The following is a 15,541-nucleotide window of genomic DNA, read 5'->3' as shown; positions in this document are numbered from 1 at the left end:
AAAATACTGGTGGCTGCAAGTGCTACCCATCAGCTTCCAACAGATGCACCTATGGTTTCAATTTCAAAATCCTACATCGCTTCAATGTTGAGTTATCGCATTCACAAGATTTTCAGAAAACCTGACCTCTGACCTTATCCTTTAAGTTTATGTCACTGAGATTCAAACTCGTCCTAAATTTTAAGAAGATGCACCTATGGTTTCAATTTCAAAATCCTACCTCACCTCATTCGCTCGTTTTTGCATTTAAAAACTCTGATGCCAAGGCAGCCGATCATGTAATGGCAATAACCCATCAGCCTTTCACAGCTGAGGGTGAAACACTGCATTCTATTTTTTGACAAGCTATAGTTGAATAATATTGTAATTTGTTTGATGGGCTGAATCTTTTAAATGTGACGATTATTTAAAAAGAATATGCAATCGGGAAGTGTGCAATTACCTCAAAGCACTGAACTTCTGCTATGATTGCAGTGAAGACCACCGCATGTGATTCACATAATTTTCATACACAATAAACCACTCCATGACCCTTTCTGACCAGTGGATGAGTGCACTGTCATCATTGGAGCCATTCTGTTATAGTTTGAAGGACTTTGGACCCAAAAGCTTTACAAGCAGGCAGAAACTCTACAGGCAGGCAGGTTTAACTAAAGGCTCACCTTTAATGGTGGAAAACTGTCCAAAAATTCAGAGAAACAGAATACATGACAGTCAAACACATAAAAACAAACAACAGTGAGATAAACAGACATTGCGACAAACACAAAGGGCAACTGAAGCTATTAAAAACACAAAGGCCTAATCAGGTGAAAAGGGAGCAGTTGGCTGGACAGACGGAATAAGGCACAGACGGACGGAAATATAAGGCACCAGGAGCAAAAGACTACCAAACAAAACAGGAGGTATAATAAGAAACATCTGGCACAGGGATGGAGATTTGACAACAAATTACAGGGAAACACCAGAGAGGCAGAAAACCTGAAACCTAAGGAAGTGATCTATACAACATAACTATGATCAAAGAAGACTAGATCAGAAAACTAAAGGTAAGAAAACATAAATATAAAACTGAGGCTACAAGGAAAATATTGTTAAATAGAAAATGAAACCCAAAGACTCAGAACACTAAATATAGGAAATCAAACAGTAAATGCCAAAAACCCAGGGTCTGTGACACGTTCACATCAGGATAGAAATGATTCAGTGCATTTCATAAAAATTCAAGTACTCACTCAAAACTTTGTATGGATTTGCAGTGACTCTAACCCTGCTGGGGTTCTCACAACGGCAGTCTAATTTTGTGAAGTGAACAAAAAACATAACCGATTGCACCTTTACTTTATACGCAGTTCAAGTCATACTAAAATATGGCACAAACATTTCAATGTCAGTACTTTTATTATAAAATATTTATGCATTCTAATCGTCCTGATCATTTTCTAAAACCTTTAAAGCCTGAACCATGAAACAACTGCCAGAAAATTCAAATAAATTTGCATCTATAAGTTTTAGTTTGTATAACTTTTGCTACATCTGGCATTTCTGTGCAATTTACTGCTCACAGTTAGTTTATCTTAAATCAACAAAAACATATAAGGGAATTAAAGTTATGGTTAAAAACAATCACAATGATGACGCAGAGGCCTCAAAAACTCATGTATCAAATGTGATACACTTGGCATTACTGTTGCTAATGCCAAGAAATTCAACATGTTGTCTCACAAATGGTTAAAAATATATATAAAGGAGTTAAAAAATGACAAAATCACTCTCCTTTGAACAAGGAGGTCACAAACAAGAGCTGAAAGTAACACTTGCATTGCAAGAGGGACTGAAATTACAACGCAAACCTCAACACGCTACAGAGTGACCGATGACTGATCACCGGCGTGAAGGGAAATAAGGGCCGCTGCTGTAGCCTACATTCATTATATTTCGGGCAGACATTTCACATCTGGAATGACTTATTCATTACAACAGCTGAATACAGTTATGAGTTTGGCATCAAGTCTCAGAGCTCATCAGCCCCTGCAAATATGATACAGATACAAATTTGGGAGAGATGAGTAAAAATTCCCCAGGAGCCTAGAGGTGAATGCTGGGAAGCTGGTGTAAGGGTTGAACGTGTGAACATGAAAAATTCTGCGTCTTTAATAGACGGCCAAATTGATGTGGTATGCTTGAAGTGGAAACTATCAGAGTGCAGCTCTCGACAAGCTCGCAAGCCTTGCTCCATTAGCGGGAGGGTTCATAACCACTCCACAGGCTCTCCTGTGCTGTTGTATGTTCCAAATAAATTATTGGTTTTGGAACTATGTTGTTTAATGCGTGGAAATTTTCTTAATGCGTTACTCTTACATGTTCACCCATGCACTCATCTACTTGTTGAGAACTTGGTGAAGGATGACTCATCTGGCCTTCAAGCATGTTCTTACTGGCAGTCTGATCACGTCGTCATTGAGATTCTCACTTGGCTGAGGGAGAATTGCTCTTCTGTTTTTCCTTTTATATCACACTGATGCATAAGAATAACTCAGTTGGCTTCAGTGCAGCTGTTTCTATTAAAACACTATCCAGGTGAGCGGTTTGTTTTTAAGTGAATCTCCAACAGTGAACCCTCTTTAAAAGTCATTTACCCATTTTCCTCTTGAAACAACGGCGCCTACTGATGCTGTAATAAAGTCATAACTCACCTTATCTTTATTTGCCTTTATCCTGGACATCACAGGTAAATATGTGCTGTAAGACAAGAAAAATTACAGGAGTTTAGACCATTGAATTGTCTAAAGCAGGGTTGTCAAACATAAGGCCCTGGGGCCAGAATTGGCCCAACAAAGACTCCAACCCAGCTAGCTGGAGTGCTTTGGAGAATGTGAAGGATGGCATAAATTTTGGATTTCTAACTTTATTTTCATAAATTTTAAATCTCTTCTTACTAATAAAGACTTCTCTCATGACCATAGCAGTCCTACTATAACAAAGTGAGTAAATAATAGATAAACAGAGTTTTTACAATCGTTGAAACAAAATTTGTTAAAAAATATAAACTTTCAGTTTTATACTTACAGGACAGTCTGGAGTTACCAGAACTGCTTCTGTAATTTTACACATTCACTTCTAATAATTTAAGCCCAAATCATGTATTACAGAAACATACTTTTGCATGTATTTTCCTTATATTAAGAAAATATTAATCTTCATGATTAAATGTACAAATAAACTTCTCTATACTGACAGAAAAGGGACTTTAGCTGGTGCAGCCCACTTGAGATCAAAGTGGGCTGTATGGGGCCCATAATGTAAAATGAGTTTGATACCCCAGCTCTAAAGCATCCCCTGAAATGTTCTGCTGAACACCATCTGGCAGGTTACATGTTTGTAATGAAATGCCACTGATGATGTATAAAAATGAATGCCCAGTGTCCCTCCTCACCTGTATCAGGCAAAGTAATTAAAACCTCATGAACAGAGTTTGCAGTCATTACAGTGACTAATGCTCACCGTCAGCCTCTTTTTTTGCATCGTTCCCCACATCAGAGCTGTTAGTGACAACACATGATTTTTAAATAGAGGTGTGTGTGCAGTGCTGTGAGGTGGCTGCATTTAGGCTGTGTGGATTGTAGCGCATCACAAATGGAAACAGAGACACATGCAAAAAATGGGACTCTCTACTTTCCTAAATAAAGAAGCTAATAAACTTAATTTACACTCCATGGGAATTCCACACTCTGCTTGTGCATATGTTCACACACTGCATGATAAACTACTAGGCTCAAATGAAAACTAAATACATGGCAAACTACAATAAAGATAAAGATGTTTAATTAGAAAAAAGGTTAATCAAGGTTGTGGCCTCAGAGGCAGCATGTAGGGTATTTTTCAGGAGAGATTTTTTTGGAAACCCTCAGATTTATTCTTCATAAAGAACCAAAAGAAAATGCAGCAAAGTGAAGAAAGAAAAAATGTTTACACTCAATTGTTAATAGAGGTTTCTTCTACTTGAACATAGTATAAATTTGTTAAACTTATTAAATGGTAAAAAAAAAAAATAGGAATAACATACATTCTTTTCGAATAGGATAACACAAACTCTTGGCCTTTGCAAAGTAATTGTGCTTACATTTTAGTCACCCATCCTAGCTGTCAGAAAAACCCTAAGTGTGTCTCATTTAAAGAAAGAAGATGGTACAGAGAAAAGTGTTTCCAGGAATTCAAGTGGGCACAGTGGGGGCAAAGACCCAGTCAAGAGGAGCCTGTGGGAAATAAATATGCATCCATTTGATATTTGTCTGAAAATTCCTAAATATTTTAGTTGCGGACAGACCTGCAGCCTCCATAAACGTGCATTAGGAGACATGGCTGTCCTACAACAATATAGTCACTAAAGTGAAAGACAGGACTCTATTGTGAGAGAAAGGAGAGTCTCACAGATCCTATTTAAGATTCACATACGCAAAGCAAATTCAATTTAATTCAATTTAATTCATCTAGTGCAAAATGAGAGACCCTAGAACAATACTGAGAAAACCCCAGCAATCAAACAGCTTCCTTTGAACAAGCACTTGGTGACATTGGGAAGGAAAAACTCCCTTTTAACAGGAAGAGACCTCATGCTCAGGGACGGCCAGCCATCTGCTGCGACGACTATGAAGGTGGGAATCGACTTTTCAAGCCTTAAAAAACAGTTTTTCATGGACCCAACAGATTTCTATGCATATCAGATTATTAGTTATACTTAAAACTCAGCATATACCAATTAAAAATTTTTACAGCTTCAATATAATACAGATTCATTGGTTCATGGTCTTATAACAATGTTGTTGAATAAACTCCCCACTTTCAACTTTCTTCTGTAGAAATAAAATTTATAAAATCCTTCCAGGAATATATATATATTACCGAACTGATTTTAATAAATCAAATAATTTAAAAAAATAATAAAAATAAATTACAATTTATGCAATTATTTGCACTGCAATCTAATTAGAGCTCTTTTTTGCAGACACAAAACGCCTCCAATTTGCTTAATCTTTTGTGGTTAGCTTTCTCTTGGTAATGCTAGGTCTTCCACTAGTAATCGTTCCACAAAGTGGCACAACAGCTTTATAGAGTTGCATCTAAAGAAACCTTCAGCAGCATCAGGTAATGTTCAGATGTTGATTAATGGTTTTCTTTCGTTGTTGATCTACTACAGAATTTTTTTTTTTTGAATCCCAGGCCAGGAAAATCACCTTCGTGTTTTTTTGTGTTTTATCCTCAGTTACTTTGACACAGGCATCTGCTGTGATGCTTACACCTTTGATAAAGTCTCGCAAGTGTCAGCTTTATTTTTATAGATATAAAAATATGGACATGTACTGATGCATGATCTGAATTATAATATTTCTGACTGTCTGAGGCAAAATTTCCCCGATTCAAATCGACTTGAATCGAATTGTAGATCGAATTGATTCGGGACCTTGTGAATCGGAATCGAAACGATTCTAGAAATCAGTGACGATACCCAGCCCTAGTTTGCATAAACAATACCTGCGAATCTCAATGAACTAAAGCAACCTTGTAAATAAGAGTGGGTCAAAGCAATGACGTGAGTGACCGACAGTCATACAGAAAATTCCTGCATCAAAGATGGTTCTACAAGCTATAGAAGTGTCCTTAGTTTTTCACAGTACTGCACATGACAACTTGTTTTCAGGCCCTTCTGGTTCTTTTATTTAACTACAGGCTGTTATGCAGATTTGTCAGATTTTATTTTTTGTGCGTGTACAGCAAGGTTTGTTCCTATCCAGAAACAGAAAGCCATATGTCCATTTAACTAGTTCTGTCCTTTCAAAGCCCCATTTAATTTAACAAGCTTAGAAAATGTAAAACAATATAAATAACTGATAATAACTCATATCTCCCACTTAAGATCTACTGGCTGTTGGGTTAATGCTGACATTACTCTCAGCAAAGTGAAATTTAATGATGCAGAATGATTGCTTTGGCAGAGTTGGAAGACAACTGCATATTTATGGGCAATATTTGTTTGGCTACTTGCACCATCTAACATGCTGGCGTGATTGAGTTATTGGCAGTGGCATTAATTGGCGGTGACTTCATTTTTTTCCCTGGATGTCCAGTAATCAAGCTAATGATTATGGTTCACTGGGGGTGAAACAACTGAAGGTGAAATTTACTGGAAAATTTCAAAGTGAGTGATTATCCTTGTTATGGTTATGTGACAAACAGCAATATTGAGCAAGTCTGATTGCTGTGACAATCTGGTATTTGAAGGATGTAAATGAATCTGGGAATGCTGCACATGAAGTATGCCTGATTATGCATTTGGGGCTTTTACATTTCCATGCTAGTGAAAATGTTTGAGCTGATTCCAGTGACAAATGAGATGGTAAATGAAGCAAATCACATCCAACTCGGAATAAAAGAGAATGTCTGTGAAGGTTCTCAGTCATCCAGGTCATCGTAGTCAAAGGAGATTGCAAAGAAAAGTGTCTGGACTTCTTTAAGTTGCTTGAAGACGTTTCGCCTCTCATCCGAGAAGCTTCTTCAGTTCTAAGGTCCCCACCATTTGACCTTAGAACTGAAGAAGCTTCTCGGATGATCTATGCTACATGAAACCTGTGTGGAAAAACATTTTTATTGTCTAGTTACACAATAAAAATAGACTAACTGAACTCTGTGTAACTATTGAGAATTAAACTCTATTTGACCTCATGGCTATGCTTACATGCTGGCACTGCCACAGTATGCTGTCATACAGTCAGCAGGCAGAACACAGTGGGAGTAGATGGGATGTGTTGTGTAGCAGGCATGCTGGAAAGGTCAAGCTGTGCCTGATATGTTTGCCATATGAGTGACGATTCATGGTGTAGCCAGCATATCGATCCTTGTATATTGTGTATGCTTGTGATACATGACATGATTTTTACTTTAAATAACAAAGACAAGAGTCGGTGGCTCTTTGCTCTACAGGGTGGGCCATTTATATGGATACACCATAATAAAATGGGAATGGTTGGTGATATTAAAGTCCTGTTTGTGGCACATTAGTATATGTGAGGGGGCAAACTCCTCAAGATGGGTGGTGACCATGGTGGCCATTTAGAAGTCGGCCATCTTGGATACAACTTTTGTTTTTTCAATAGGAAGAGGGCCATGTGACACATCAAACTTATTGGTAATGTCACAAGAAAAACAATGGTGTGCTTGGTTTCAACATAACTTTATTCTTTTAAGAGTTATTTACAAGTTTCTCTTTGTTCACAGCCATTGACATGTCGAAGAGGTTAACACGTGAGGAGCGGATCGAAATTGTTTTGATATCTGGTGAACGCAGTAACCGGGCCATTGCAGCAGATTTCAATGCAAGACACCCTACGAGACCACCCATCTCCCATGCTACAGTTAGCAAATTGCTTGCTAAGTTTCGTGAAACTGGTTCAGTGTTGGATTTGCCAAAATGTTGATGCAAGAAAACTGTCAGTAATCAAGAAACATCAGTGGCTGTCCTAGCTTCATTCAGCAAGAGCCCACAGCGTAGCACTCGCCGCATGTCACTGGAGAGTGGCATTAGTCGAACATCCCTTCGGCAGATAAACTCCAGCTACTGCAGCATCTTAACGAGGATGACCCAGATCGGCGCACAGAATTTGCAGAATGGGCAAAACAAAAATTGGAACAGGACCCTCAGTTCACACAGAAGATTTTGTTCAGTGATGAGGCAAACTTTTATGTGAATGGTGAAGTTAACAAACAAAACCACCGCTATAGGTCTGACACTAACCCACATTGGATGGATCCCTCCAAGACTGTTGGACCAACAAAAGTAATGGTTTGGTGTGGTATATGGGGTACAATGATAGTGGGTCCATTCTTCATCAATGGAAACCTCAAGGCCACTGGATATTTGAAATTGCTACATGATGATGTGATTCCCTCTTTATGTACTGAAGCCAGCACGTTCCCTGAGTTTTTCCAGCAAGATGGTGCACCACCACATTATGGGTGCCAGGTCCGAGCATTCCTAGATGAACAGTTTCCTGGAAAGTGGATTGGTTGTTGTGGGCCAGTTGAATGGCCCCCAAGGTCTCCCGATCTGACCCCCTTAGACTTTTATCTTTGGGGTCATCTGAAGCCAATTGTCTATAGTGTGAAGATACGAGATGTGCAGCACCTGAAACTACGGATACTGGATGCCTGTGCTGGCATTTCTCCTGCGGTGTTGCTATCAGTGTGTGAAGAGAGGGAGAAGTAGGGTTGCATTGACAATCCAACACAATGGGCAGCACATTGAACACAGTTTATAAGTGTTCAGAAACTTGTAAATAACTCATGAAAGAATAAAGTTATGTTGAAACCAAGCACACCATTGTTTTTCTTGTGACATTACCAATAAGTTTGATGTGTGTAAGTTTGATGTGTCACATGGCAGCACGGTGGCACGGTGGTTAGCACTGTTGCCGCACAGCAAGAAGGTCCTGAGTTCAATTCTACCATCACATCTTTCTGTGTGGAGTTTGCATGTTCTCCCCATGTTTGCGTGGGTTCCCTCCGGGTACTCCGGCTTCCTCCCACCGTCCAAAGACATGCAGCTTGTGGGGATAGGTTTATTGGTCAATCCAAATTGCCACTAGGTGTGAATGTTCGAGTGAATGTGAGTGCGAAAGGTTGTCTGTCCCTGTGTGTTGGCCCTGCGAGAGACTGCCGACCTGTCCATGGTGTACCCCGCCTCTCGCCCTATGACAGCTGGGATAGGCTCCAGCGCCCCCCGCGACCCTGAAAAAGGATAAGCGGAAGCGAATGGATGGATGGATGGATGGATGGTGTCACATGGCCCTCTTCCTATTAAAAAAAACAAAAGTTTTATCCAAGATGGCCGACTTCTAAATGGCCACCATGGTCACCACCCATCTTGAGGAGTTTGCCCCCTCACATATACTAATGTGCCGCAAACAGGACTTTAATATCACCAACCATTCCCATGTTATTACGGTGTATCCATATAAATGGCCCACCCTGTATATAAGTGAGGGCCCAGAAGAGTCTCTTTTCACTGTTGGAGCATGTGCTTATGGGAAACATTCTGGGGACACTTTTGATTCTTTGACTAATGACCCTGCTCTTTTTGTCAACAATCAGTTTTGCAGCAAACTCTGTTTTTTCCCAGAGGTTCTTTTTTGAGTGTTGTTACTTTTTAATAGACTAAAAAGCGAGATTCCAAAAGTGATCGGCCAGAGAAAGATTATCATTTTGGCTCCGGATTTTTGACACACTTTTGTGCTAATTATATATAAAAAAATTACCTGTGATCTGTGTTTATGCTTTACTGTAATTAACTTCTTATAAATACATTATGGTCGGTCTAGAATTAATACAGTTCAAAAGAACAAAATATTTTTCCTGCATAAAAACTGGCTGCTGCAGGTCTGGCTAAATCTATTTTTGGACCTAAAAATTCTGACTTAAGTTATTTTTATTGATCAATTTTAAGTGTCAATATAGTTATACATAAAAATATGATATGTTAAATGATTCCACAATTTAATACATTTTGTTTAATACATTTCTTTAAAGCTAAAATAACAAAACCTTCTAATGAGCTCATACTGACTAAACATTTATGTATCCATTCTGGAAAACCTGTGACATCTACTGTTACAGCTCTAAATTCTGGATAAGCATCAACTGGCCTTTTTTATTATCTTTGAGTTCATCTGCAATAGGCTAGTGACATGTTCAAGGTCAGTTGTGGGCAATGCAACAGTCACTTTAGACCTTGTTAACAACAAACTACCCATTTAAGATGGGCATACACTGTGCGATTTTTGGCCCATTTTGGGATGATTTTTCACTTATGCAACCATTTTGGGGATCGGCACGAGTTTCGCCTTAATCGTGTGTCATGCATCGTGTAGTATACATGGGATAATGCGAAGCAATTAACACCTCGCCGCCAGCTCCCAATCAGCAATCGTGTGGCCACGAGAAAATCAAACCTGTTTGAAATCCTGGTCGCCTCCTGTGAGGGTATTGCACTGCTGAAGCAGTGCCACGAGTCGATTTAATGCAACCTCTCACACTGCGCATGCACAAACACAGAAATGGAAATGACAGAGACAGAGCAGAATGGCAGTGCAGCGTGTGATCTGGACACAAGCGGTGGAGGCCCAACTTGTAGAACTTTGGCAAACCTTTTCGATGTGGCCTCACAAAACTATCACGACTGCAACAACCGAGAAAAGAGCTGGATGGACATTGCTGCTCAATTATGTTCTTCATTAGCAATTTAGCAAAGTTGATGGTGGTACGTGTGTGTGTGTCTGTGTGAGTGAAAGACAGAGAGGGAGAGAGAGACAGATTTTGTGTTATATATTAGTTATATAATATTTAGACGCAAATTTGGACGCACAGTGTGAGCACTCAGGTCGTATCAAAGCTTCGAGCCGTATAGCCGTATATATGCCCAGCTTTAGGCATGCAGAAGGTTCAAAGCGCCATTTCTCCATTGATTTGGAGTTCACTGAAAAACATAGGATTTCTCAGGAAAAAAAAGAACTCTTTAGCTGCTAAATAGTGAATATGTTGCTGTTAAATTTGGCAGCAATTTGGTGGTGAACAGATGGAGCCTGTCCACCGCCTACAGGTGGAAACAGTAAAGATGAGAGCGGGTGAATTTAAACAAGTTGCTGCCCATAATATAAGATTAGTGAGAAGAATGACATTATGTTACAACTCTCTGTGGGTTCTTCACTGACAGTCTTTCACATTATGCATCAATATTTAATCCATTTTGAATGTGGAATTATAGATGAGCGCAGCTTTAATGTTCACTTACTGTTTAATAGTGCCAGTGGTCAGAGCACTAATAATCCACTGCAGATCCAGAGTCTTGAAAGGGATCAGCACCAGACTAGTAATATTGTCCAGGTCTATGGCACTTTCTGGATACATGACGTGATGAGTTGTCCTGCTGCCCACATCCTCCTCAAAACCACTGGTGGGAGCCTGGTTCATCCTGCAGAAATAGAAGAAGACTTTTCTGAGTTATTTGTCACACATTCTCTTTCCACTTTAGTGCTTTTGCCATCTTTGTCTTTCATTCGACAGTTCAAAGTGAGTTTTATTTCACCCACATGTTACAAAGATGGAAACCATTTGGCTGCTGTTATGCGAATCCCTATAATCTTCAAAGGGTCTGTCTTATAGACCATGTGTTTAATTATCAAGATTCTCTCATGTCACCCAAACCACATGTCGCTGAGTCATACAAAACCAGCCATGATTGTGAGAGACAAAGACAACAATAAAAAGCACAATTTGTCCTGCTCTCCCATTTTTGGGCATCCAGACAGTAATTTTGAGATCAACAATTACCACCTGGCAAGCTAGGCGAAACATCCCTTTCATTATGTCAAACAATACTCTCTTAAACTGGAGCGGTAATTGGCAGGAACATAGCTTGACACTGGCAGTTGGTTTTGGTCAATGGCAGAAAGTGACACAGAGGAAAGAGAAATCATGAAGCTGACCTCCTATGTAACTAGCAACACCTTTTTGAGCGCTCTGGTCTGGGCAATATCATCTTCCTCATTACTGACTCTTGGGTGACAGAGATGTGATATTTTCAGACTGCTTCTTGAATCATTTTGACTCCTGACAGACTAATTGTTTTTTTTCTTCTTCTTTTTGCTGCAGCTATTTATGGTTGACAAAAATGTTTGGGTTATTTGATGTTGCGACTTTTCATTTGAAATGACCTTGCACAAATTGAGACAGTGACAGTCTGGGTATAAAAGTAAAATTTAAGAAAGCGGTTGCAGCATCTGGAAAATATTTCCCGAGCGGATGACTGTTACTTTACTTCTAATTGGTGCTGAAATGCTTGGCCCAGGGCTTAAGATATTATATTATTTTTTATTTTAGACCGGATATGGTAGTAGAATATTTCAATTCTTTAGTGAATTTCAGGTATTTGAACATATAAAAATTGGAAATTCCCTCTTTTTTCTCAGAAAACCTTCTTTTAAAACCTCATGAACTTATTTTTAATTTGATATGGCAAATGATTTTGATCCTTAAATATCCATCCATCCATCTTTAGCAACTTATCTGGTACTAGGTCACAGACGCAGCAGCCTAAGCCTCCCTTTCACATCAAACAGCTTATCTGGGGTCCATCCCAGGCCTCTTCCCAGTAGGACATGCCCAGAACACCTCACCCAGAGGTGTCCAGTTGGCATCATGCCTGAACCAGCTGGCTCCTATCCATGTGGAGGAGTAGCAGCTCTACTCTGAGTCCTTTTCAAATGACTTTACTCCTGCCTGTAAGGAACGGTCCAGCCAAAGATCCACAGTCAGGACGACAACAGCATTGTTTCCCCTGAATCTGAGTTTCAACTAATGGGTTGACTCTCTTCTCCAGTATACTAGCATCGACCTTTTTTCCTTCCCACTGTCGCCAAGTGTTTGCTCAAAGGTGGTTGTTTGACTGCTGGGTTTGCTCTGTATTATTGTAGGATGAGGTGACTGTTGCTGTGATCTGGCACTATTATCTAAAACTGAATTGAACTGATTTGAAACAACCCCCTTTTATTTATAGTACTGTATCACCCAGAGCCTGTCTTTGTCCTGTCTTCATCCACTCACCCCAGCTTGTTGAGGCAGATGGCTGCCTGTTCCTGAGTCTGGTTTTGCTGGGGGTTTCTTGCTGTTAAAAGGGAGTTTTTCTTTCTCACTGTTGCCATAGTGCTTGCCCATACAGGGTTATATGATTATTAGGATATTCTCTGTTTTCTTGGTAATATTGTAGAGTTTTTACCTTACGATATAAAGGGCTTTGAGGCAACTGTTTTTGTGATTTGGTATGATATACATAAAAAATGAAACAAATTGCCCGTGTCCTTGTCTTGTAAAAAACACTCAACATACAGGCAGCAAGCACACACACGCAAAATACTATGAGAAGGCTGGATGATTATGCTACACATGGGAAACGTTTAGTAATGAGGTCAGCCAGTGTTTAAGTAGTTTCTAAAGCCCAAAAGCTCGGGCATCAGGCTGCTCTAAAAATTCAGTTTTTAGCTTTTAACTTTTGAATCTGTATGATGTAAATTAGAATAGATTTGGTCGTCTCAGAGAGCTCGAGGTGGGATCATCAAAGGCACCACACACATACCATTAGATCATCTGTTTACATCGGGGAGCCAATCAGAAGAAAGTTCAGCTAAAGGGAAAGCAGCTAAAAAGGTTCGTTCTAAACAATGGATAAACTGAGGGGCTGCACCGAGAACCTGAGCAAGCATCAATGAGAATAATTTTGAACTGTTATTCGTGCAAAGCCATTGAGTCTAAGAATAAAGTATATGTAGCTGTAACTGTAAATATGTAATTGAACCATTAAGCCTTTTATAAAAAAGCATCAAACATTAAACAAGCTCATGAAAACGAAGACAGTGTTAATGCAACAGATGACAAAAGTAGCTGTGGAGCGGTAGGAATGGCAGTTACTCACAGAGGAGAGTGCTGTGTTACTAGTAATAAAGCTGCGGCACCAGATGTGACTGCGGTTATTAACAGCACACCACTGAATATTATGATACATAAAGCATTTAAACTACATAATATCTCCATTCATATTAATACACCTACAGAACTCCTAAAGACACTGTTTAGTCTACTTTATACTTGACGTGACAGAAGAAGCATTGGTTTATTTTCTATTTGTAAGTAATGGTACCATTTCAGGGAAAAAACAGTCAGGTTTCAACAGCTGTTTGGTAGTCCTTTGTTACTTTGATGAGGTTCATGTATAACAAACTAGGTTTATGGCTCTGACTGAGCTCAAACTGTCAAGTATGGAAGAAGAGAAGCACTGATGATAGGCTTTATGGTGCAATATGTCACTAGAAAAAAAGCACTTTTTGACAGGAATACTTTGGTAGATTTCTTCCTTAATGGTAACTGCAGCATCTGGGGGTTTTAAAATTGCCCTACAAATGGATGCATCCCGTCGAGAGCAGATGAAAAAGTATGCCGAAGAGGGCCAAGCAACACCAAATAGTAAAATGTGAAGACTTCATTACTCCTGCAGTGCATTCAGATATATTCTTCATCTGCACCACATTACTTTGTGTTAGCTTTTCTTAGCCCTTAATTTACATCCCAGCTATTATGCAGGTGTTTGGGAGACAACTGGAATCAAGATTAGGCTTTAATAGAATTCGATGCAGATATTGTTCCTTTTCCACTGACACACAATAGGAAAACAGACCCTGCTCCATCTTCCCAGAAATAACCCCAACAGCAAACTATATCTAATTTAACATCTTACAAAACCAGTGCAGGCACTGTGAGGCACTTTTCTATCATCTTTCTCTCAATAGTAGAAAATTGCTACTCATTTTAACTAGAAGAATGGACGTGATTCGTCTGAAGACCTGCTGTGCACATAGAAAAGATGTGTGTAGATGTAAAAGATAGACGTAACCACTGGTGACATTATTCCCCCACTTTGTAGACTTGTTAACGTTTTGGCTGCGTAGCATGTGTCGGTTTGTGACCATATTTGGAGGACAGGGCGGGGTTATCAGTCAGTCATCATCTTTAAATGGGAACTGACAAGTGGTTGTTAAAGGAACTGCAGTTTTTAGCACTTCTGTGTTGGCTTCATTTTTCAGCCTCTGCATACATGTTGCCATGCATCTCTACAGAGGTCAGTACTACATGAATGCAAATGTGTATGGGCACACAACAAGCCACCTTGTTGTGGGCTGCTCGCTCACTTAATGTTGTGGCGTGCGTGTGGAGTCAGCTATGTTAAGGAAGCAAATATATCAGACAATATTCAATCAATATTCAACTTATGCTTCAACTACCCCTTTGGCACTGGAAATTTGCACCAGATGGGCTTGAAACAAACCAAAGCAGATGTAGTGGGCCTTTGAAAAGCCCATCTCATGCACAGGAAACCCACAAATACCCAGGAAAAGACAGAAGACATCAATGGGCAAAAAAAACCCGCCTAAAAAACGTATTTAATGGCTCTGACTGATATCTTTTTGAACCGATCAAACAATAGTTAATATTCAGATCCTGAAGCAACATAGAGTTGCTTCAGGATAGATAGATTCAGGAAATTAGATTCAGGAAATTATAAAATGTCAACAGTGTTTTAAGGGAATGCATAAAAACAGGACACATAACTCATTCTCAGTGAAGGGAGGAAAATCAGAGAGGAAATCTTTTTATTTATGACAGATCTCTTAAGTGGTATTTATAGCAGAGGTGAATGAGGCTTATAAGTTTAAAAAAATAAATAAATGCAGTAATTTGAGCATCAACCAGCCTCACTCAAGTTTAGTGGCTCAAATCTAAGAGGCAGGTTGAAATGTGCATATATTTACAGGATTCATTTGAATTTTTTTCCACCTCAGATGGTTTTCTGGAGTTGAAGCATTTCATTTCAAACAGGAGCACTGCGTGGGTTTAACACTGCAGCAAACCTGACAGTGTGGATTAACAGCTGCTTTGTGCTTAT

The 15,541-nt window shown here is 39.4% G+C and overlaps 1 protein-coding gene across 4 annotated transcripts in view; it reads right to left on the bottom strand.

Annotated features, from left to right (window-relative positions):
- The window catches only part of LOC146549724 (CMP-N-acetylneuraminate-beta-galactosamide-alpha-2,3-sialyltransferase 1-like), a 96,190-nt gene that overhangs the window by 8,295 nt on the left and 72,354 nt on the right, over positions 1-15,541 (bottom strand). For all 4 annotated transcript variants that reach the window (XM_085261971.1, XM_085261972.1, XM_085261974.1 and 1 more), the window contains 2 exons: positions 10,841-11,020; positions 2,697-2,742 (listed from right to left, as the gene is read on the bottom strand). In XM_085261971.1, the coding sequence (XP_085118097.1) occupies positions 2,697-2,742; positions 10,841-11,020 (226 nt within the window). The remainder of the gene's footprint in view (positions 1-2,696; positions 2,743-10,840; positions 11,021-15,541) is intronic.

The sequence above is a fragment of the Mchenga conophoros genome, linkage group LG22, assembly GCF_057382185.1.
Source record: "Mchenga conophoros isolate Kocher_MC1m ecotype Shallow Benthic linkage group LG22, M_conophoros_male_GT1.1, whole genome shotgun sequence".
NCBI lineage: Eukaryota > Metazoa > Chordata > Actinopteri > Cichliformes > Cichlidae > Mchenga > Mchenga conophoros.
Note: the sequence above shows the minus strand (reverse complement) of the source record. Positions and strands in the feature narration are given on the sequence as shown.